General features: G+C 38.5%; 1 protein-coding gene across 1 annotated transcript in view; it reads right to left on the bottom strand.

Annotated features, from left to right (window-relative positions):
- Positions 1-4,038: 4,038 nt before the first annotated feature.
- HPGD (15-hydroxyprostaglandin dehydrogenase) overlaps positions 4,039-26,088 on the bottom strand; it is a 42,669-nt gene continuing 20,619 nt past the window's right edge. Inside the window, exons 5-7 of the mRNA XM_072123776.1 lie at positions 21,243-21,319; positions 10,378-10,541; positions 4,039-6,996 (exon numbers count right to left, since the gene is read on the bottom strand). Of these exons, the coding sequence (XP_071979877.1) occupies positions 6,864-6,996; positions 10,378-10,541; positions 21,243-21,319 (374 nt within the window). The 3' untranslated portion in view covers positions 4,039-6,863. The remainder of the gene's footprint in view (positions 6,997-10,377; positions 10,542-21,242; positions 21,320-26,088) is intronic.

Raw genomic sequence — 26,088 nt, 5'->3', positions numbered from 1 at the left:
GCTGTGTTATCCACAAAATATACTGGCAAACTTTTATCATGTACCGATATTATTTGAGCGCTTCTTGCTCACCTCCTTTGGTTCCTCTCTGGCACCCATTGGTTTGAAGCCTGAGTCCATTTAGGGTATGTCGCAATGCCACTCTCTAGCCTGCCGCTGCTGCCGCTGCCTCTGCATGCCGTTCCCTATAGTGTCAGGGTCAATTATTGGATGTTTTAGATGCTATCTAGCTTCATTTTGTCACTCTGTCATGGCCATGCTGTTGCCCATAATTTTGGCACAATGGTGCGTTTAAGCAGCCTCAGAGGCATCCATGCATGCTGCCCCTGCTGTTTCCTGTCCATTTCCGTGGTGTTTCCATCCTTTTCTGAGGTTTCCAGGTGTTTGGCCAAGCTTCCCTGTGCAGAGCCTTGGTCCCCTTGAAAAATGCTCGAGTCTCCCATTGACTTCAATGGGGCTCGTTATTCGAGAAGAGCACTCGAGCATCGGGAAAAGTTTGTCTCGAATAACGAGTACCCGAGCATTTTAGTGCTCGCTCATCTCTAATTGTGAACCAAACATTTCTTGAGAATGCTGTAGCTACAAATGATGCAGAAACATATCTTGCTTAATCCCTGCACTGAGTGGTTTTGCTGAAAAAACTATTATAAAATTCAGGACCTTGGGAAAGATGGGTGCCTACATAGACACATTACACATTGAGGTTCCTGAACTTTCCAGACAGGACTAGTCAACCTGAGCTGGATGACTCATACACAGAAGCAGCGATTGATTACTTCTGCCCGTTAGGGACAACACAGTGGTGACGTATTCTTGGCTTATGCTGGGCAGGACAAGGCTGGAGCAGTGCATGATTAGGGTAAGAGGAGAAGCGCCGGCCAGCCACAGGGGCGACAAAGCCTCATTATCATAATTTTATAATTATTTTTTACAGCAAAACCACTTGGCTCAAGGTTTAAACAAGATATGTTTCTGCATCAGTGTAGCAAAAGCATTCTCAAGGCATGTTTGATTCATAATGCATAAAAGCAAATGGTAGATTTTCTTTAAGGCTTTGGTTCTTTGTCACTTTTTGAAAGTTTGTGGATTCAGTTTCCTGCCTTTGCTTGAGGCAAGGCTTGAGAAGTACAGCTGTATTTTTTGTATGCTTTGTAATCTGCGTTTGGAGCTTATAACATTAATATACAGAGCTCGTGGCCAGTATCGACAGATGTATTCCATTAGAGTCTTGGAGCGTACGGTGAGCCTATCCACAAACATGCTCTATACTTGAAGAATAAGTTCATGCTTCTTACAATTTCCCTGCAGCTGCAGTTCATATTATATTTATGTAAGAAATTTGTGATGGTGACTCAAATTATGCAGGTTAGGTTAATGTAGTTGAATTTCTTGGGAGAGATTGGACCTGTGAAAGCCTTCAGCATAATTCAGTATTAAACTGGGGAGAATGTTAGGATTCAGACATGCAGTTAGCTGCCCTTTTATGTCAATGTTTTCTCTGTTGAGCCTTTGTTGGGTTTTAGGTATAGAACTACTATTGACATGTCCGAATTTGCCTTAGGAAATATTGGAAATAGATGAATGCTTAGAATGTTGAAAACTGCCCAAAAGAAGTGGTATTAGAAAAAAAAATCAGAATTGTAAAAAATGATAATTCTATTGTTATGATGCTAGGATAAGTGTGAAGTTCATAGTCGTGGGTGATATGCTCCTATAACAGGGGACACTACAGGATGTCAGTCTATCACTGCTGACCTTTTACTCACTTGACATCTAGACTTGTTACAATGCATACTGATATAGCATAGGGGCCATTTAACTCACTGTTTACATCCCTCTGCAAGCAAAAGCTTATAGTACCGGTCACCAAGTGATATGTTAAAGGTCAACATTAAAAATGTAACCTTTGCTTTTTAAGAGGTAAGCTGTGGGGGGTGAAGGTTTTAACATTGGTAAGCAAACATAACGACGGGTTTCCCAGGATCATCAGTAAAAAAAAAACCGACCACGTCATTAGTTTTTATGGGAACCCTTAGAATTCTATTTCCTTCCATGATCGGCATGCATGAAAAAAAGTTTAGGTTCAATGAAAAAAAGTTCAGGTTCAATGAAAAATCAGGATCACGGATCAGTGAAAAAAAAAAAGAAATGTGAAAACACCCTTAAAAAACAATGGGGGGAATTTATAAATGCACCTGTGGTGGTTTTGCGCAAAACTGTCTAAAATGCCTTGCTCCAGTGTTATCAAGGCTTTTAGACTTGCCCGATTAAGCAGACGTGACCTTTGGTAGATGGGTGTGGCCTCGTGAGAAAGGGTGTGGCCTGCAGGAAATCGTCCATGTGCCCAAAATTCTGGTGCACAGTTTAGACCAACTAAAAGTAGGTCTAACGTAAGAACCAACAGTCTTATACTGCACCATCATCACATCAAAAGTGTTTTCCAGCTAGAGACTGGCAGAACCTGAGACACATTGTACAATTTCCCCCAATGTCTCAGTAAGGAATGGATAAAAATCACTAAATCAAGGATGCAAAAAACAACACTAGTGTGAAAGAGCTGTGAATGGGATTTTTTTTTAATTACTGTTGAGCATTAATCGTTAAAAATTGGAATCTTGGAAGCATTTTGGGAAAATTAGCAATTTTCAAAATGCGAAATTTGGAAGATGGTTAACAAACCTAACAACAGTTTTCCAAAAAAAAGTTTCAAAACCATCTTCAATTCAGTTTTAAAGGGTTTTAAATAGCCTTTAGAAACCCTCCACTAATCACACAATTTTACAAACTGCATCAACAAACTATTAAAACAGGATACTGTAAATATGCTTTAAAGGGGCATCTACCACCAGCATGAAGGTCTGTATGCAAATTAGCCTAAAGGGCTCCAGGCTCCATAGGTGTTAATGGAGCCTGAAGCCCCTCAGGATCATTTGCATACAGACCTTCATCCTTTTAACTATTTTTTGTTCCATGGCTAAAATTAAATTTTTGTTGCACAGGCGGTCCCCGGGTTACGGGGTATCCGTTTGTTCTTATGTTGAATTTGTATCTAAGTCAAAACTTTATATTTTATAATTGTAACTCCAGACAAAAAAAATTTTTTCGCCCCAGTGACAATTTGAGTTTCAAAAATTTTTGCTCTCATGGGTCCAAGAATTATCAATAAAGCTTCATTACAGACATCTTACAGCTGATCATTGCAGCCTGGGACTATAGTAAAGCATCCAGAAATCTTCATCAGAGGTCACAGTGTATAGGGAGGTCCGTCTGTAACTAGGGGTCGTCTGTAAGTTGGGTGTACTTAAGTAGGGGACCGCCTGTAATTGTTTTCCAGATTATTGTTATTTTAATTTTTCTAAATCTATGTTTATTTTTGAAATGTTATGTTTTACCTTTTCAGCAGAACTTCTCGATTGTTACACTGGGGCTCATTATGACTGTGATATGCATCAGTTTTTCTGCTTTAAACTGATGGTTGAGAGAGATGCGTGAGAATACTGAATGAAAACAATGTACTCCCCAGCCATTCATGATAAGGAATGTTTATATTTTTCTTATTCTTTTTTCCGAGTAAAGTACAGCCGGTTTCTATCAACACATAACTCTACAATAATTGAGTTTTTGTCAAGACATTTCATCAAGCCTCAGCTAATATGATTTGCAGAGTTCCATGGTACAAGACGGTTGATAAGATAAAATAACAGTTATTTTTAGCTCCAGGCTAAAACTAACCAGACATGTAAAATAGAAATTCATATTTACTATAAAAGAGGCAATAACTTTACATACTACAACATAAAAGGGATTGTCCAATCGGATTTTTAACTAAATTTTTTTATAAATATAAAAATTTATGATAAATTGTAATTATAAATAATTAATGCCTTTATTTAAATAGTGCACACAGAGATTCCACAGTGCTACACATTGATTTCTAATTCAGTCTAAAAACATAAGCTAAAATTGTACATTTTACAACATATTTTAAAAAAAAACGGTCAAAGGATTTAGTGGCATACGTTTTTTTATTGAACTGCATGAACAATTTTTACATGATTTTGAGTAATGTGTCACATATTGCGGATATTTTGAGACTATATAAAACTATTATTTTGAGACAAATTGACATAGACAACCAACATGAAAATCACAACATATATATATATTAAAAAAAAAACACAGAGACACTTCACACATAATATCACAGCATATTCCTTACATCACGAAGAATATAACTTAAATATGTACATTTGCTACAATATTTAACAATGAATGTATCAAGACTTCCCCTGTCTGCTGGTTGGCAATTGTAAGACTAGAAAGTGCCACAACCTATACGGCCAGTGTCGGAGTGTATACTATGGATTTTATTATGTGTTTTAGGAATCCCTTTATAAAATCCCACTTGTGCATCGGCTCAGCTATTTTCACAGTTCATCTACCTAGAACTTCTGATATGTCAATACCTTCTCGGTACAAAACAGTCCGATTGTGGAGCAGCACAGCGAGTATAATGGATAGAGTCTAATGGTGGGTGCACACCTCCAACAAACCCAATCCACCAGTTCAGATATCCAAAAAATAATGCAATGAGGCAACACTCCAGTAAGTATAAAGGTGATCTTTATTCACCCATGGCAATATAAGGTGCAATGTTTCAGCTCATCCATAGAGCCATTATCAAGCATTCTTGATAAAGGCTCTATAGATGCGCTAAAACGTTGCACCTTATTTTGCCATGGGTGAATAAAGATCACCTTTATAGTTACCGGAGTGCTCATGGCATTTTTTTGGATATTCTCAGTATAAAATGTGTAAGTCAATACCAATGCACACATCACATCTAATACACGGGGTATATTTTATAATATGTAATTCAGGATAAAGTGGTTTACTTGCCCGTTGCGATCAATCAATTTGCTGATTTAATTTTCCATAGGACTTGTGGATAAAGAGAACTGGAGAGGCGCTGAGGACAATACAGACACTTTTTTCCTAGCATTAGATTTGATCAATTTTCATTATCCTCTAGAGGGGACTGAATGCATTCAAGACTAATGAAATGCTATCCCGTTCCGCTAAAATATGATAAATCTTTTGTTGTGACAGTTTATCTAGGGTGGTTCAAGGACACTGCAATGGAACTGGTCTTATTATACCGATGTGTCTAACCTTGGCTTTGCTTAAATCTGGAAATCACTATAATTTCTTACAACAGAAACACAATGCATTATTATGGCACAAAGCACAAACCCGGCAGGCTGCAATGTATATCACAACCAAAGCATGAAATCCGGACGTATCCAGCCAAGTTGAAAGGAAGGGAAGGTTGCATCTCTAGTGTCTCTAAAATGTTTGGCAGAAGAGTCATTATGATATATAACAAATCACTAAGGAAGAAGAAAGTACCATCCATGAATACCCTACGGGGGTGGGCTACCTTCTCTAATAACAGGCGCCTCCAGGCATGGGTTGCTGCACATTTAACAAAGAAGGCATACAGTTTTGTAGTGTAAAAGCCTCAAAATAATCACAGTTCTTGGCGCATGGCCAGGAATTGAGACTATTTGCTCCTAACACCACCTCTGTGCCAAGTCGGAGGGGAGGGGTGTGAGGGGCCATCCCCGGCAAGATCTGGCATAGAATTGCCTGGCTGCACACCGGCCGCCAGATAGATCAGGGGGCCAAAGCCTCCAGATATATCCAGTTTGGTGGGAGGGGTGCACCAGGATACATCCCACCTATGACATTGATGCCACCTGATAAAAAAGAAGGGTTATTAAAGCGTATTATACAGACGAGCAAAGGTCAACTTGACTTTTAGCAAGTTACATAGCGGTAATCATTTGTAGAAAACTTTATCTTGACTACTTGAGTACTCCAATGGCTTTTGCAGTGTATCATTAGATTCCAGATAACGGTGGCTACATCTATATGTCACATTTATATATATGTGTACATAGCTTGATTCTCTTTAATGCATGGTACAGATGAAGGTATAGATTACCTTTCCATTCGAACAGAAGAAGCTCTGGATTTATGGTACAAGGCCATTATACATACAGAAAGGAATCCCTCTTGAAATATACAAATCAATCTTTGGGTTTACATCACATTAAACTATAGCTAAGATACACATTCATTTAGCAAAATTGGAAACTGCACTTTCTGTTTCACTGATTTGTAGTGAATGGGATTTCTGGGATGATCTGTCCTGTAAATTGTCCCACAAATTCCATAAAGGTCAATAAAACGCCAGGCAAACTCGACTCTTCATTGACTACTATGAAGCTTATGTTATATGTATGAAACTATTTGTGTAGTTGAGTAATTGTATGATGCATTTTTACCTCTGAACATAATTTTGGGCTGATTTGTTTGATCATATATCTTTTCTTGCAACTAAAGCACTTTTTATTCCGTTACATTGCTCCAATTTCCCAGCATAGACAGAGTTAGAGGATAAAATTGTAGAACTCTGTATAAGAAGCTTATTCCGTTTATACACCAAACTCAATCATATTCCAGTATGCAATGGGCTATGAAGCTCCCTCTAGAGGCGGGCGATGGAAGCTAAAATTATATCAATACTTATGTGTCTATATTTGAAACTTTAACAATCAGGAAAGCTCTAGATCATCATTCAATTCAAAGATATACAAAAAATTACTCAGCGCAGAATGTTAGACTGGCAAAGATCAAAGGAATACATTCAATTTATGCAAAGGATTTTTCATCTTTATGACACTATTCAATCCGTGTCATTTGTGCTTGTGCTTATTTTATGAAAAAATGGCTTCTTCAGAAAGAGGAATATGTAATTTATCTATAGTTCAACAATAATTGATCTTCTGAATGTAGCCTCACACTTTTGTCTTCTGGTGAGCACTGAATTCCTCGAAATGAATTCCCCGAGATGTTGTTATTTTCATTACTGCACCATTGGCTGTTTCATCTTCTATGAGTCTAACCAGTCCTTGAGCGATGAGAGATGGACTATAAAAAAAGAGATATTAATACAAGTTAGATAAATACAATAACTACATTGTAACGCACAGGTAACAGAGAGACTTTTACCAAAAATGCAGTCTAATATGCAGCATGTTATAGAGCAGGAGGGTCTAAGCTGATTGAACAAGGGGCACAGTTACTTACCCGTCCGGAGGAGTTCACAGTGCATTGACCGACGATAATGTACTGTGCCGCGATTCACTGTGCGCCCGATATCCTGCATGTGTCGCTCCCTCACTCAGGTCCTCCAGAGTTCACCTTCTTCTTCCTGGTGCATGTAAGTTCTTGGTCTTGTGACACAATTTAAAAAGTTAAATCCCACGTTCAGTCCGAATCCGTCGGATCGTCTGGCGACACCACTCCATTTCTGTTGCATGAAAGCCAGCGCAGCTGCGCCAAAATCCAATCGCGTGTGACACAATCCCCTGTAAATACCTGTCACAGAGGCTCAAAACCAGACGCTAGAAAACGTTGGAAAGTCCGACAAATATGCGGTCAGGAGTTCGTGAAAAGCACCAATATTGTGGCACCAACACTTCATAAATAAGGCGCAACAGGTGCAGCATGGGGAAAAAAAATCTGCCGGTTTTCCATCTAAAAGTCAATAATAAATGCTCCCCCCCATTGTCTTTTCTTCTGATGGCATAATATAGAAGAGGATGAGTTGAGAAAATTGTAAAAAGTATGATACCTGCATGAAGCATGTTATAGAGCAGGAGGAGGGGAGCAGATTGATCAGAAGCAATCATCTAGTCATCGGAGCTATAAATTATAGGACCATAACTAGATGGAATACAAAGACTAAATGATAAAAGGATCAGATTTATTTATTTATTTTTATAAACTATAAAATATTTTCAGATGTAAAAAATATATATATTTTAATGCCAAATATCTATTTAAAGGAGACAAAACTCTATACAGGGTGTGTGTGTATATATTGTACAGGATACTCCCCAGGGCCAAGGCTCCAGAATTAAGATAGTATTCTTTACAGCACACATAATTGAAGGAAGGATGAGATAACGTTTGATAAAGTATAATGTGCAAACATTGGAAGCAAAGGGGAATTTTGACAAAATATCAAGAAAAATATTGTGAACATTTTAACATTTAATGATGCGTCAGCTCTTTGCTCAGTGTTTGAACTCAACAAAATAAGCGAAATTGTAATAATTCCTCTGCTTCTAAATAGACGTCTCCTTAAGTTTATCACCAGCTACAAATCAAGTACAAAAGAGACCCAAGGGAGGAAATGGCAATTGTTATATGTGCCAAATAATGTTAAAGCATATTCACTATTGCTCGCCAAGTATACAATAAACAATGATTAATGAGATATACATCTAGTGAACCATATGGATACAAGTCATGAGAAATATGCTCAGTATTCCAAGTGTTTAGTATAGGGTAAAGCTGTGGTTTATGAAATACACTGCTCTATAATACATGTTACATTATTCAGCTATTTTAATAGACTATTTTCAAATCCGGTATAATTAAAGGGGTTGTCCAGGAGTTTTATTTTATACAAGGCTGAGCTGACTGTAAAAATAATAAAAAATATATATTCCCCTCCTCCAAAAAAAGGCAATGAGGCAGCACTCCAGTAAGTATAAAGGTGATCTCTATTCACCCATGGCAAAATAAGGTGCAACGTTTCGAGCATACCTTTATACTTACTGGAGTGCTGCCTCATTGCATTTTTTTGGATATCTGACCTTACAAACCAGTGGATAGGGTTTGTTGGAGGCGAGCACTTACCATTGGACTTGATCCATTATACTCGCTGTGCTGCTCCACAATCAGACCGTTTGCTTTTCTCCTCCTCCGGTGCTACCTTTCTCCAGCTATGCCGTATGACACTGCCAGGATTTTGTTTGTATAGGGAGTCTGGCATTACTGTCCTGACTATTGGGGCTTAGCTTCTTATCAGGACTAGTAAATAAGATGAGATCACCGGCCTCGGTAAACACATAGGGTGTCATTTGTCTTTTCCTTCTGTTTTTGTTTTCTTTGTTTATTTGGCATGTTATGCCTCAATTTGCCGTGTGTTTTTGTGCCCTATTTGTCATTACATTGCAACTCTTTAAAGATGTTTGCACCCAATTTATTATACAACTGCGCCAATATGGGAGCAAATAATAGCGCAATAGCATACCAGTCCTGACCACACTTAGGAAAGGCAATGGTACGATTTGCGAAACAAACAACGCCATTTTTTAAATTTGCGCCTAATAAGGCACAAAAAAACCCGGCATTTGACAAAGAAACAAAACGACAAAGACAAATGAGGTGCCAAAAGTAGACTTACAACAGGCGTAAAAAGAGCTCAGAGAAGGGGGAAATAAGATAAATGACCCCCATAGAGTCCAGCAGTGACGGGCGGTGCTTTAGGAGAAAGGGAGAACCTGAGGAGGTGAGTATTTGTTTTTAATTATTTTTAAAGCCCCCTTAGCCTTGTATAAAAAAAATAAGTTCTGGATAACCTTTTATATGTATGTACAAATATTCATATTTTAAAGAAGTTGTCCAGGCTTTTTACTCACTTGTTCCATGTAACCATATCATAGATATGCTTGGTGGGACAATTCCCAAAGCAAGCATCCAACACTCATGAGTACTGTTCATGTCCCATTAATTCAGCAATACTTGCTGGAGGATATTGGACAGTTGGCAACCAATGGCCGTCCATCAGAATTAGAAATCGATATATAGTTAGGTGGCTGTTTGGGCCTATACAACATATTGGATGGAGATGGATGGAGATAGCCCTGTGCCTTTCTTTGCTGGATTAAAGGGGCATTCCCATCTGGGCAGACGAGAATACCCCTTTAAGTTTGCCATAGGTAATGGCCTGTATTACCTGTATTTGCCCGCAAGTCAAATGGTTTAACATTTACTGCCTACATAAAGTCCCAGAACCAAGCTTCTTGCAATAAGAAGGAGGGGGTCCTTTTGGTAAGCTTTCACCTCTCTATTTAAAGGACCTTTGGAGGTAGTGGGTGGTGTTAGCCCCCCTAGGAGCCTTCGGCCCCAAGCTTTTGCCCAAACCACCCATATTCAAATCTGCTATTGATGCCCCATAATGACCATTGCCGTAACCACAGACACTCCTTCAATTCATGTCAATTTCAGTTCTTTTTTAATGTCAGTTCCTACCACGACTAAAATATACCACTTGTATATTCAAAATATATGAACATACTAAATATATTTCATATTTCTCTCTCCTAGTTCCATCCTTGTTCTCTGGCTCATTAAACAACTTTCCAATTTTTCATTTAAAAATCTAACTAAAAATGACCCCCTTTAAGAAAAAAAACACAAAATCGATCTGTAACCTTCACAAATGTTAATACTTACTCAAGCACTCCAAACAATTTCATCATGTCTTTTATGTTATCCTTATATTGAAAGTATTCTCCCATATTTTCTTCTTTGTCAATGGATTCTAGCAGGGGAGTGTCTACAAATGCCGGACACACTGTATTTACCCGCACCCCATAGTTTCCGATAGATGCCAGCGCCTGTAGAAAGAACGGTATACATTTAGGATTAAAATCTCATGCTGGTTTCTAGTTTCAAAAGGAAAACAATGATAAAATGAGGTATAATTTACAGACTTATCTAGTACTCAAGCGGAAAGAAAATGTTCCGACAAACATCAGTAAGAAAAAAGAGTGGACATGGCAAAAATACTTCTAAAAGTCTAAAGGCACAAAATAAATATGTATAACGTCCACTAAGCTGGTTATTCAATTTTTGAAGTCTGTCACTTAAGTATTAATGTGTATTAGCTCTGAGATGTTAATTGACAGTTTCTCCCTCATAATGGGTGTAGTGAGAAAGCTGTCAATCAGCTGCCAGACAGTAGCGGGAGGAGGCATATTGTACATACAATGAACTGCTTAGTGGCTGCCCTCTGTAAGGATTATGGAACAATAAATCCATAAATAAATGTGACAAGTAAAGAGCTCAGATTTTTTTATAATTTTTATTTTGTATAAATCTTTTTATTGTGATTTTACAGTTGAGGAACATAATGTGACACAAGATATATAGATTTACATATTCAAGCAGCTATCACAACAGGTAGTTTAGTGTTCGCACATTGGGGAGGTTGCGGGAGGGACATGATGGGGGGAGATATTGGAGGTTTAATGGGGGGGTAGTGGAGGTGAATAGGAGGATGGGGGGGGTAATTTTCAGCAGAGATAATGATCTTTTAAAAGGAACATTAATTTACAATAATGAACTGTCCATAAACATTCAATAAACCTTGTGTCCAGTCAACTGGTCCGTCTCACAATTAAGACGTATGAGGGGAAAGTACACAATTTCTTTGTCTTTTTTTGTGTATATATTTTATGGTTTAAAATGGCTGAACACTGAAATCTTCACATCTGTCAATGTTTTATCCTGTCCACAGAAAAGGTGGCAAAGGAAGTAACAGGTTAGTATATATAACATTGTTAAGTTGGGAACAAATCATATTCAACTCCCAGGTGAATCGAAATCTAGGGAAACCATGTTCTTATAAGTACCGCATGCTAAACCGGTTGAACCACTGGGGTCGCTACCCATGTTCTTATTTTATTATATTATTATAGGACCTAGAGACAAGCAGAATAAGGTAGGTGAATAAGGTAGGTTTTATAACATGCTGACATTTCGGCTGTTATTTCAGGTTAATATATCTTCATATAGTAGGGTGACACTAACAAATGACCCTCTCTTCTGTGTTGGATACTGATTGATGACCATACAGCCTGGATCTAAGATTAGGCTTCAGTTCTGCTTGCAGTTCTATGAAAAGGTCAAAAGCAGCCATGTTAAATCACCCGAAGTGATGATGCAATCATGGTTAAAGGGATCAAGGATTTTTTGAAAGATTTGTTTTTACTTGACACAAGTAAAAACCTCGAAATGCATTACTTCTTGTCACAAGTAGAATAAACACCTTCATGGAAGAGCTAATAAGCGTGGCGGTATAAGGAGCAGTATCGGGGACTGCACCATTATTCATTATTTCATTTACTGTACACGCCATGCTTTAATGGAATATACCTAGAGAAGTCTGAAATATAATTTAAAATCTTGAGACACAAAATCAATAAAATTCTATTACTCACATGGTCTTCAAAGTATATTGACCATAGTCTCGGTAGCGTTAAGGAAGACGCTAAATCCCCTATAGCTACTAGAGTTATAGGTAAAAGATAATAGTACAAAGGATATGTTTATCAGCTTGTACTATTTTCCAAGAAAGGGGCGAGTGTTCCTAAACTTGTGACAAGTATATGATAATCTGAGGCACCGCAGGCCGAGTAGGCGACGCCTGTCTCTTATCACATGGTTTCTGAAAAATATTTTCTTTCAAGTATTCCTGAGTAATCGTCAGAAGATTGTATTCTAGTGACCTGACCGCTTAAGGTTTAATGACCAGCTGTTCTGAAATGTAGCTTTGTAAATTTCCAAGGAATATTGGTGTAAAAATTGAGCATTCTGTCCCTTTATTTGCCCTATAAAATCAATTGTAGAAGAGAAGAAATATCATGGGATGCTCAAAGATAAATATAAAGTTGTTTATGATAAAGGGATATGCTATGAATGTCTGATCAATGTTAGAAACACTTATGGAAACAGGATGTATATCAAGGACATGGGTTCTGTGATATGTCCAGGCACAAAAAGATTGCTTACTCAGCAGTTTCTCTATGGCCTATGTTACTGAATGCAGAGAGCCTCTCAATTCATCCTCCAACTGGAATCTGCCACCATAAGCCACACCGCCATAAAAGGCCATGTAGGGAGCAGTGTCTGACTTACCCACAAGTCTAAGAATCCTCCAATGTGCCCAGGCTGTTACACAATAATTAAAGACAACCGAAATGAAACACAGTATCTAAAGATTGGTGGAGAATGGGCTCCAAGAATGATTTCATCTGGTGGGCCCAATTAACACCAGTGTTACACTGCTAGGGCACAGCTTTTATGGTTTTGGGTGAATTCACATAAGTAGGATCTGCATCTATAAAGCATGAAATGACATATAATAATAATCATTCCTTTATTTATATAGCACACATATGACATGTTCAGTAGATATGTCATAAATATTAACTAATAACTAGTGATGAATGGACCTGCACCCCAATGTTCGGGTCCCAAAATTCAGCCAAAAGCATAGGTTAAGCATTCTGGGTATTTTAGGTCCCAAACCTGAACCCCAAACAGATCCTGGCTACTAACCTTTTAAATATGATAACCCTTACAGTTATTGTTAAATAGTCATAGTGGGCAATGGACTGGATCTGACTTATTAAGGTCTGTGATGAACAGTTTTCTGGACATGCTATATGCAGATAGGAGGTGTTAATACACCATGGCAGTAATGGAGAACCAAGTCCAAGTGCCCAAACTGAAAACCCAAAACCCATTTATCGCAATGTTTAAACATGGCAATTTAATCATGTAGGTTCCTCGAAACAGAAGAGATTGTGGAGCTGAAGAAGGAGCTCCAATATCTCCAAAAATAATCCAACCCTTTACCCCCTTTTTTATTCTTCCTGCAGTCCAGGATGTGTCGCTTTAAAATGTCCTGGAATGCCTGGGAATTATTAGGCAAGAGCTGTTATCTCACTGAGAGGCCTCTGAGGGCCACTGCACTATGGCCTCATCTATCACCATCAGTAGTGATGTAAATATGATGTCTTCTATGCAAGTCTTCACTTCTATTGCTGTCTGTGCCATGTAATTGTCTGTCATGTAATTTAGTGCTGCATGGAAAACTCCTGAGGAATTATCAGTGTATTATTACGTGCAAGTGGCTTGAGTGAAAACTATCAGTTATAGTATTTTTTATTAAATAAAATATAAAATATGTTCTTCATAACAAGTGGTTAAAAATAGGTACCGTATATACTCGAGTATAAGCCAACCCAGGTTTAAGCCGAGGCCCGAGTATAAGTCCCCATTTATTTAGCCTGCCGGACCCTGCCCCATAGTATATAGCCAGCACCTGCCCCCAGTATATAGCCTGCCAGCCCATATTCCCCAGTATATAGCCAGCCCCCTGCCCCAGTATACAGCCAGCCCCCTGCCCCAGTATATAGCCAGTAGCGGGGGAAGCCGGAAAGGTGAGTTTTGATATATGTATTTTTTTTACTCAAGTATAAGCCGAGTTTGGGGTTTCAGCACATTTTTTGTGCTGAAAAACTAGGCTTATACTCGAGAATATATGGTAATTTACTGGTGACACATTGCCTTTAATAACAATCCTCAGTGATTTGTGGATGAAAGCAATGAGGCTCTAGGTGATGATTCATTAGATTTACACATGACTATATAATTGATTTCATTTATACGTCACTCTTCACCTTGGTTGACACCATTTCTGAAGTTATGTTCCCTTAGTTAAGTATTGTCAGTAACAGAATCTTAAATCTATCATCTTTTGTGCTTAGTCAAGAACAAACATCAGTTAACTTTTGTTGCCACTAGATCTGACGTACAAAGGTGAAAGAAGTAGCTGCCAAAATCATTCACAAGCGCGTATGTAAAGTAAATGTTTTTTGAGGTTCGCAGAACTAGAGATAAAGTACTGTAGTGCAGGGAACAACTCACATTCACGGTTAAAACAAATAATAGTCACAGTGTCTCCTCATTGCCAAAGGTATTAGATTGGTAGGTACAAATTGGGATGTTGGTAAAGAAAGTCAGGTAGGTATTGATGTACGGCTCAAGCTCACGTTAAGGGTATAATAAAGGGATAACAACACATTTCAGGAATACGCTGTTCCCTTCATTAGGTCCCAAAGGCGCTCGGCTAACTGCACCAGGTGGATCACAGCGCTAGTTTTATAACCTTTAATGTAATAATATAAAATCTCCCTATAAAAAACAACCAATTGAACATAAAAAATATGCTTAAAACACAGGAGACAAGCTCCTACCACACTCTCTTCCCTCTTTTGGTATACCTGAAACTCCTACACTTCGGAGCTCAAGTTGGCGTACTGGACATAACACATTTAACAAGGTATGTTGATCCTCGAGAGGGGATGTAACATGTGTGATAGGAGCTTGTCTCCTGTGCTTTGGGCGTATTTTTTGTATTCAATTGGTTAGTTTTTATAGGTGGATTTTATATTATCACATTAAAGGTTATGTTTTTTTTGCTCTGGTTTATTGTGCTGTAGTTGGGTTTGGGGTTTGTACTACACACCCCCTTTTTTGTATTCTTTAAAACACTACTTTTAGCTTTGGAGGCAAGGGGCCCTGAAATGTGTAGTTTTACTTTTTGTGAATAAACACTATTGGCATACACCCCAAACCTAAGCTTGAGCTGCATGTCAACACTGATCTCCTAAATATGACATGTTATTTTTACGGCACGCTGAATCCCAGAAGACAATCCTGGAATATAAATACATTGTTTCACAGTGATACTAAGAAAACATAGCCAGGTTTCCTTCCCAACACTGTCTACATCGTCAAAACTGCTGACAGATTCCCTTTAAGTAAAATAGACATGCCACCCAAAGGATAGATTGTTTATGCCCAATATTTTCTTTTTTAGGGATTTTTATTTAGGTATAATAGTGGTTTAAAATTTTACTGGAATCAGAATTTAACATATTTCTTAGGATATTTTCTGTATACATAACTTCCAACATTAAACATTTTTAAATTATAAAATTGGGTAATTAAGGATATTCCAGTTGCTCTGTAGGTGTACAGGAAATTGTACAAACCAAAGTGTTTGACAAATGGCGTTTATAAGCAGGAATCATTATAAGGAGCAGTGAGACTTCCATTGTCTAACTGTCAGGATGTGACTGTGTATAAACATCAAGACACTAATTTGTAAGGAATTGATCCTCGCTGTGAGCTGTACCTTGCTTCCAGAACTAATAACTTTCGCTGCTTTTAAACACAGTAATCATTTACTTGTACTGTGAAAGTTCCATTTTATTTGGCACAAAGCAATCAAATACAGAACAAATTGTTCCCAGCGTCTGCTTTATTTGCTCAGTGGATGACAGTGATTACATAACCTATATTAAAAAACACAGATAAAGCCAAAGAGCATCATTGTTACTAGCTCCATTGTGAAGAGACTGCTTGAATCATGACATTGAAGGCGCCAAGGTTACTTTCATCATTAAAGGGAACATGTCACCAGATTTTTACTTATAAACCTAATTACAAGTTCCCCTAGCACTATAGTAACATATGCACACACTAATTTTAGCTAAAAATGCATAGTTCCTATCCCCAGAAAATGAAGTTTGTAAGAATACGGGGGCAACTTTTCTGAAGGAGTGGGGTCTCCCAAGGGTGTGCTGTTCATACAAGGCAGCATGTCTCACACCTTATTATTGCTGGAAAGTCCCCCCTTCCCTTGATACGTCATTCTCTGCTCTGCACTGTAGGTGGGAGGGGGGAAGACCAAACATGAGGTCAGCTGCCTTTCATGATAGCAAACATCCTTGGGACAAGCTCCTCATTCAGGCAGGGTGCCAGCTGGGCTTAAAAACTTCATTTTCTGGGGATCGGAACTATGCATTTTTTAGCTAAAAACAGTGTTAGTGTTAGTGTTAGTTACCATAGTGCTATAGGAACTGATTAATGCCGGCTGTTAACTGAACATTATTACATCACGATATGATCAAAGATCTCATAGACCAAATATTTTATTGTCCTGGACCTACATGATTAGATCTTTAAGTTTTTTTTTAAATTTCTTTGTGTATTAACAAAATGTTCCCCTATTTCTGCATAGTATTCATACTTGTCTACTGCAATTTAATATATACTGTATTCAATGCCTATTTACCCAGCCTATGCTGGGTAGCTAACAATATATAAAAGCAAGCAATTAATAGGTAGGTTTTTAGTTGTTATTTTATGTGCACTTATTTGATTCCGGTATGAAAAAGGTCACGGTCCAGCCAAGTATCTCCACCTTCACATATCTTTATTTAGCTACTCTCCATTAAAAAGTTTCAAGACATGGATGACGTTATCCATGTCTTGGAACTTTTTAATGGAGATTTGCTAAATAAAGATATGTGAAGGTGGAGATACTTGGCTGGACCGTGACCTTTTTCGTACCGGAATTTACTACGCCTAAGCAGCAAGGTGGCGCGTGCCTATCCAAACCACATGTGTGCCTGCAATTGAGGGAAAGGTGAGCTGGTGAATCATTTTTTGGCACTTATTTGATTGGTCTTGTTTTGTTTTTAAGTTTTCTGTACTGAATAACTAAACCTATGGAGCCATTTTTTATATCTATAGGTATCTTTATATGTATTTTATCTCTATAATATGCCCACCATGAGCACACTGGTAAAAGGATTCATACAGGATTACAAAATTTCTATTTTTATGTTTTGCGTCAAATATGACTTTGTATATCTGTATATTTCAATACTATGGATGCATGGTGTTATAGCTACTGTATAAGAGTCCTGCAATGTACAACAGTAGTCACAGCCCAAGAGCAGAAAGTGAATTAGGCTTCCTGCCTTTATGGTTGATTAAGCATGAAAAAGGAAGATTGACTGGGATTTCAAGACTTATTCACTGCCATGAAACGCCCAGAAATTCTTGATCAATGTCTACAAATCCCCAGGTTCTGCTCTAATGAGAGGCCTATACAATAAATAAGGTTGTCTATCACCACAACGGTCCCATGCAACAATTTGGCATAAATATTGATCCAGCTACTGTGACATATCACACAGATTTCGATAAAATGTTACTAGATTAGGGAAGTAGAAGTATTTGGCCCGACTCCAGAGCGGCAGCTGTGTATTGTGCAAATGCAGCAAAGGACATAACTAAGTCAGCCAGTTAACCCCTTCTAGGAATCTCTTTTCTCTAAGACTTTTGTTAAATGTTGACTTTTTGGAGACAGGTACAGGCCCAATAAATGAAAAATGCATCAAACATCCGGGCCCCACATGGACTGAAGTAAAACCGGCCCTTAGATGATCTACGACCAAGTTCTTTTTTTAAAGTTTACTTTTTCATGTATATTAGACTTATATTAGACTTATATAGTACAGCAGGCCTGGGGGTCTTTGTAAGGTCACTGATAAAAAGAGGACACTTATTCTGTGTAACGCACTACAACCTACAGTCAATACTCACCACGGAATCAAAGAGGTCCTGTCGACCGTGTGTGAATGATCACCATAACATATTGTACATGTACATTATCCTGCATTATAAATCTTGTTGAAATAACTATGGTATTCTTGCATTTTCATATATTCTAATTTTCACAACTCCAGTAACTGCACAGGTAAATCTGGAAAATACTTCAGCAGTATTTTAATTGGATTTTTCTTCACAGTTACACTTTAGGGCAGTTATGGCAAACCTATGGCATTGGTGGCAGAGGACCCACTCAAGGGTCCTCACTGTGAGTACTCTAGCCTCAACTCAACGCCTCCTCCTAGGCAGCTGGAAGAAAACTACACTGATAATCCAAATCTCCATTCCTTCTTTCAACTATAGTTTGATGTCCTCAGGACGCCAATGTGATTGAAAGCTGTGGTAGGCCGCAACTAAAAACGAACATGTCTGCAACAGCGTGTGGGGAGTCCCGGGGAAGAGGAAGCTGCAGTATCCTGTGTGCCTGTGTCAGGAAGTGTGGAGGAGTAAGGAAGCTGGATGAGTGGGGAGGAGAGGACTGAGACAGAGGCTGTTGCGGCTGCTTTCTCCCCCGGGACTCACCACACACTGCTGACAAGGAGCTAGGTAATGTGAAATAAATTTATTTAGTCTGGAAAAGAGACGACTACGAGGGGACATGATTAATTTATATAAATATATGAATGGTCCATACAAAAAATATGGTGGTAAGTTGTTCCAGATTAAATCAAATCAAAAGACGAGGGGGCACAGTCTCCGTTTGGAGAAACCAAGGTTTAATCACCGGAGGCGACAGGGCTTTTTTACTATGAGAACGGTCAATCTGTGGAATAGCCTGCCTCAGGCGCTGGTCACAGCAGGGACAGCGGATAGCTTCAAGAAGGGTCTAGATGCCTTTTTACAGCTAAATAACATTGATTGTTATGCTATATAGGATTGTTTTCCCTAAATCCCTTCCTCATCCAATCCCTTCCCTTCCTTGGTTGAACTTGATGGACAAGTGTCTTTTTTCAACCGTATAAACTATGAAACTATGAAAGCTTAATAAAATACTCAATTGATTCAGAACGCTGACAAAGGTATATTTTTCTTAAATCTGCATAGCACAGGCTATTGGAACCCGTCACCAGCTAGCAATGACGTTCCTGGTGACAAGTTTGCTTTAAATCCTCATTTTGGCACTATGGAACCAATGCCATGGTTTTGGTTGGGCACTCAGTTTCTAGAAGGTTCAACATTACTGCTTTAGGGGCTGAAGTGTGATGCCGAGAGAAGTACACCTACATATTATAAAAGAGAAAATCTCATGACAAGAAGATGAAGAGCTGTAGGTCACACTGCTGTAGCTGTTCTAGCAAGAATAATTATCTAATTATTATGAAAGTTGGATTAAATTTAAAAAAATATTAACAAAATTCACACCCTGGATAAACACTAACACACTAGGACATGTTCACTATTAAAAATGTGCCTTAAAAGCGTTACATGCTTCTATTCTACACTGCATTATGGGGCTGCCTCCCAAACACTTTGACCGCTTTGTAGGTCCCCTGGTTCTTGCACTGTTGTTACATTCTGTTATCAATAAACCTTCATTGAACCATAAAAATGTGCCTCCCCCCCCCCAAAGGCTGAAACAAGCATCTGTGCCATAATCTTTCTACATATTTATTTGGAAAATAAGAAAACAAAATTAAACAAACTAATAGATAGTATAAAATTGTACTAGATAATCAAAAGATACAACAAAGATAGCATCACTATCAGTCATGGTGATAATCTAAGTTTGCACTTAGAGGTCAATTGTAACATTCGACTTTTTGCACTTAGAGGTAATTGTGACTAAGGATCACCCAAAACAAATTTCAATTGCCGATTCTTTACTTATCCGGAGTAAAGGGCAGCAACTTTCTCTATTATTACACATGGAAACTAAGATGGGCTGAAAACTGATGTACAACTGGGAGAATGGGCAGACATCTGTTGGCTGATCAACAGGGTCGGCTCCAGGATTCAGTGGGCCCATGGGCGGCAGAGTCTCAATGGGCCCATTTGCATTGAACTCAAATGGCTACATTAAAAATTCAGAAACTGAAACAGTCTCTTGTTCCCTAAAATATTTCCTAGTTTATCATCTCCAACAGCCCCCTTATTGTTATTTTATATACAGCCCCCTCATGGTTATTTTATATACAGCCCCCACCCCATAGATTCCTTATGTACAGCCTTATGTGGGCCCCCCAGCAGCCCTGGGCCCTGGCACTTGCCCAGGTATGCCCAGTGCTGGCACCGGCCCTGCTAATCAAATGTACAGGCTGTCCCCGGGTTCTTCACAAGATTCTGTAGGTTTGTACTTAAGTTGAGTTTTGTAATTGTAACTCCAGAAAAAGTATTTCTTTGTGCCTGTGACAATTGGATTTTCAAAATGTCGGGGCGTCATGGGAACAAGAATTATCAATAAAATTTCATTACAGACACCTTTAATAACTGTTACAGATTACTGTTGTCGTCAGGTGATAAATTTCAGTAAATTAGCAGGATCCAGAGCATTTTACCAGTGGTCACAGTGGGCAGAGGTTTGTTTGTAACTAGGGGTCGTATGTCAGGGTGCGGACACGTGCTCCGCTTGCAATGAATTTTGAAATGCAATATAAACAATACACATGGGGGAGTTTGATCATACACCGGCGTATGATAGTGTATGATAGCAGCCACGCTCCCCGAGACGAAAATTAGAATTTGTGATTATTTCACAGCAAAAAAGTGGCGTAGAAGCAGTGTTAAATCTCCCTCATGGTGCTTGTGATCGCATGTGTTTCCTCTGAAAAGTAGATGTGATCCACACAAGCCTGTCCCCATTCCGGCTGCATTTAGTTTCAAAACGCATTGCAAGTGGAACGCCTCCGCACCCTCAGTCAGGGACTGCCTGTATCTCATGTATGGGAGCTCCTAGGGATAACGCTGACATGACTATCCACAGTGTATGCACATAAAGAAGAGTTATTTCCCTATATATCTACATAAATACACGCACAATAATTTATATACTACATTATACTCACCGCTATTGATCTTGTGAATCCAATTACGCCATGCTTGGATGCAGAGTACACCGGTTGGTAGGCGGCAGGTGTGAGCCCTATGATAAAGGTAATAAATATCATTGTAATCAATAATCTGCTACCAATCTGCTTTTTGGTCACAGTGATGTGCGTAGATCAATGACATAACCTTGAATGACTGCAGATGGCGCTTTGGCTTTTTTATATTCCCAGCAGCCATCCAGGGAAATCCTCATGGAAGGACAATTTACTAGAGTCCACCACATGCATTACAAATACATATCTAACTATTATTTGCACTCTAGCAACGAGTCGAAATGTAATTTTCCAGACTATATTATTTGGGAGGAAGGAAAGGCTATTGCGTTTTACACTTGCACTGGGGGGTTGCTGTAGGAAGTGTTGTTTCCAGCTGATAAGATATAAGTAATGTACTTGAGGCTTGAAAATTGTGGCTTTTCACAGGCTCCCATACAGCGCAGATACATTACAGTTCTGCAGAATTGCAGGGGATTACCCAACATTGTATCTGCCTTATCTTTACTGCAAACACCATTACAGTTTGTAATAGGAACAAGCAATATAACTAAAAAATACATGGATATCTACGCTGTTATAAAATAAAACTTTGTATAAGAGAAGATAAACTGGAGTAAAGATAAAGGAGAATGCCATCCATATGTCTGCGCTGTAAATTATTTTGTAACTTCGGGATCTGGGACCAGGGCAAGTTTAAGGTTTTAGTTTAGTATTTTTATGAATACAGGCGGTCCCCTACTTAAGAACACCCCTAGTTACAAACGGACCTCTGGATGTTAGTAGTTTACTCTACTTTAGACTTACGCTACAATAAACAGCTGTAATGGCTATTAAAGGTGTCTGCAATAAAGCTTTATTGTTACTTCTGGTTCTTATGACAACCCAACATTTTTAAAATCCAATTGTCACAGAGACCAAAAAAATTGTGACTTTGGTTACAATTATAAAATATACAGTTCTGACTTACATACAAATTCAACTTAAGAACAAACCCACAGAACCTTTCTTGTATGTAATCCGGGGACTGCCTGTATTTTCTTTTTTAGAGCAATGGAGATGGAGGTTTCCTTTTTGCCTCTTTCTGACCAGTATACAGTATGTTGTATATTGTTAAAAAGATGTATCAGACTGGGCCTTTCTATCCTGCCCATGTATTGTATATGCTCAGCAGAGACCATTAAGGCCGGTAGGGGACAGCGACATCACACTTACAAGACTATGGGGCTCATTTATCTTTATTTTTCTTCTTGTTTTGTTTTGTCTTTTTTGAGACATTTTTTGGTGCATTGCAATTTTTTGTGCCTTTTTGGGGACATTTGTTTATCATCACTAAGACACATTTATCTTCTATTCCAGATAAATGTTGCAAATTACATTTATCGTTTCAAATTGTCTAAGATGTGCAACATTTTTAGGAGCAAAAAATTCCAGACGAAACTACACTTAAGGAAAACTTTTGTAACAAATGTCTCAAAAAGAGATCCAAAAAGGAAACCATTTAACACAAGGACCAAGTGAGATTGATAAATTACCAAAGAAAGCAGACGGAAAAAAGATGGGCAAAAACTAGCCAGAGATAATATAGAGAGGAATTCATTATTTTTGGTAAATGAACCCCCTTCCCCTCCACCCCAGTAGCTCAAACCAGTAATGTTGGGTCAATACATTAGAAATGTTATGGTCCCAGATTCCAGTACACATCATGAGACATATGGTAACTATTAATATGGTTCATATTAAATTATAACCAGGAAACATTCTCCAATATGCCCGGTTATAAGTATATTTATATCTGTGCTGACTACGGAGGTAGCTAAGGTCAATCTCCTCCTACATAGGAAGCATTTGACTATTAGTCAGTAGATGACTAATCCCAGCAATGACCACAGAAGTGAGACTAGTTACTAATATGACAAGGCCTAATGTACGGAGATAAGGAGGGGCCATGCTGCCCAAGATTTCAAGGGGAGGAGGGGTGGGTTTAGATCAAAACTAAATGGTAAACTATAACATGGGCTCTGATAGGTTGCTACACCAGGAAGTCTTTATTCTCCCCTTGTAATTGTAAAAACATTAACAATGCCCAGAACAGTTTAGACAATATGGTGGACAGGCCTGCCCCAGAGCCAGCCCACTCTCCCACCGGCCACGCCTCCCTTCACCCCCTACCACACCTCCCTATGGAGGTAGCGAAAGAGGGAAAATAATCGCAAGTACTAGCGATACACTAGATTTTGTGATTATTTTAGGGCTTTTACACTAGTGTTCTGGCGCAGAAGTCCTGATAAATACCCCTATGTGTATGTTGTAAATTGTTATTTATGTTTCAATATTGTATTGAGTTTTTAACCACATATTTTACAAATTTATATCGTTGTGATCTTGTAGATATATTTTGCTAGTAACAGATACTATTAATATATTTGTAGACAGCTTTAATGTTAAATTCTAGCTAAAATTTCAGCTGTGACTGAATCTGTTTAGTTTCATATTCTCTCAAAGGGGGAGAAGTTTGCTAGTTTTTCAAATGAACACCAGCACGAAGCCCCCACCGCTGGCTGACGCACCCCTCTACGACAGGCAGTTGCAGGACATGTGACCAGCGGCCATCTTCTCCCCTGTGTCTCCTCCACTGGGAAAAAATCAACGGGCTGATTAAAGGGTAGCATATTTTAATTCTCCATTACAGTGTGTGTTCACAACATTTTTTTGCTGAGGGGAGCAAAATTTGAAATAACAACTAATTACATATTAGCTTATATTTAAGTCACCCTTTTGAAAATGAGTTATGCTGATTCGTGGAATACCCCTTTAAAAGAATTGACAAGACCACTACATTTGCACTAGATTTTTCCTATATATTTATGGCTTTTAACCCTAAAAGCCTAAAATACAATATATTGTAAATATATATTGTAATCAACACTGAGGCTTGCACAATGCAATTCTCAAAATTAATTATTAATTAATTTTTTTTATTCAGAATAAATACTCCACCTGTACTATTTATAATATATATGACAAAGGGTTTGGACAAATGTCAGATGACTAATGGGATCATGTCAACAAGCTGTTTGTCACCAGTCACTGCAGCAGAGTTTCAGTTGCTAAATAATAAATGATACATATGGTCTGAAATGTGTTTATTACACCATTGATTTTTTGCAGTGTTATTATTATTTGTTGATTAATTACAGGTATTTATCTTGCCTATATTGTTTGTGTACTGAGAATGTATGAGCTTCTCCCATGACGTTTAGGGATAAATCAGAGTAGATACGTAACACTTGTAGAATCTCTAATGTTAGGGATTCTTCACATTCCTTGATTTACAGATGTCTGCAATCAGTGATAATAATATGAAGTATAACAGACAGACAGATCAAAAGATAACATTTGTGATGAGAGAAAGTATTCATAACCTTTAATTCTTAAAATAATAAGCATGTTATAGAGCAGGAGGAGCTGAGCAGATGGCACGCAGTCTTCTACTTACAGGCAGCATGTTATAGAGCAGGAAGACTTGGGCAGAAGGTATGCAGTCTTCTATCGACAGGCAGCATTATATAGAACAGAAGGAGCTAAGCACATTGTACACTGTGAGGTATCTACAGGACCTGGAGATGAGCAGATTGTATAAAGTGTCCTATCTACAGGCAACATGTTATAGAGCAGGGGGAGCTGAACATATTGTTCATAGTGTCCTATATATTGTATATAGTGTCTTACCAGGGAGAATACAATATGACAGTCCCAGGAATCCTTTTTAGTACGACTAGGAGAATTTAGAACTTTACATTTCTATCCCATCATATGTTGCTGTCTTGTTCACCACCTAATGAACCTCTAACAATGGTCATTTCCATACATGCACATATAATGACCATTAGGAATGTGCTAGCTATTGCTAGGATAGTAGTGGGCCCCCAAGTCTTTTCCAGAATTCCATATGATCATACAATGACCTGAATGGTATAATATATAAAATAACATTCTTCTCTATGTATTCTGACCAGTGCTCATGGTTGATGAACTTCTTATCAAAGACTTAGCCGGGTTATGCCGACCTCACTTATTTGTCGCCTACATTTATATAACAGTCACATCTGACTATGATCTCTCGAATGTACACTGCGCTGTAATCCAGGAATATCTACTGTTCAGTAGCATTGGCTTTGCTCCAAACTGATATTACATGACCTTTTAGTATGAGTGTAGCAACTAGATAAGAGTTGAGCTGAGGATAGTTTCAGAGGAATAACATGTATACAGTATATAAAAAGCAGACATAGAAAACACCACTGGTGGCATCGCTGGTATTAGGATTAATAATGTTTTTGTTATTAGTATTCCTCATAGACTGTAAGCTCTTGTGAGGAGGGTCCTCATTCCGATTGTTTCATCTGACCATCTTATTATTTTGTAATTTTATTTTATTTGTATATGTCCCCCATGATCAGTAAAGTACTGCAGAATATGATGGCTGGGTCGTTGCCAGCACTGGGCATACCTGGCCAAGTGCCGGGGCCCAGAGCTGCTGGGAGGGCACATATAAGGCTGTATATAAGGAATTCATGGGGTGAGGCAGGCTGTATCTAATGAATATATAGTGGGTGAAGGGTGCTTACATGGAGACAATAGAGGGGCTGTTTGGTATCATAAACTAGGGAACAGAAGACTCTTTTAGTTTTTGAATTTTTAATGCCTACAAGTGAGTTTACTGCAAAGGGGCCCACTGAGGCTCTGCCGCCCAGGGACCTACTGAAACCGGGAGCAGACCCTGTATATACTGTACATAAAGATTTAT

Source organism: Engystomops pustulosus, chromosome 1, assembly GCF_040894005.1.
Source record: "Engystomops pustulosus chromosome 1, aEngPut4.maternal, whole genome shotgun sequence".
Classification (NCBI taxonomy): domain Eukaryota; kingdom Metazoa; phylum Chordata; class Amphibia; order Anura; family Leptodactylidae; genus Engystomops; species Engystomops pustulosus.
The sequence above is the reverse complement of the archived record's forward strand: the minus strand, read 5'-3'. Positions and strand labels throughout refer to the sequence as shown.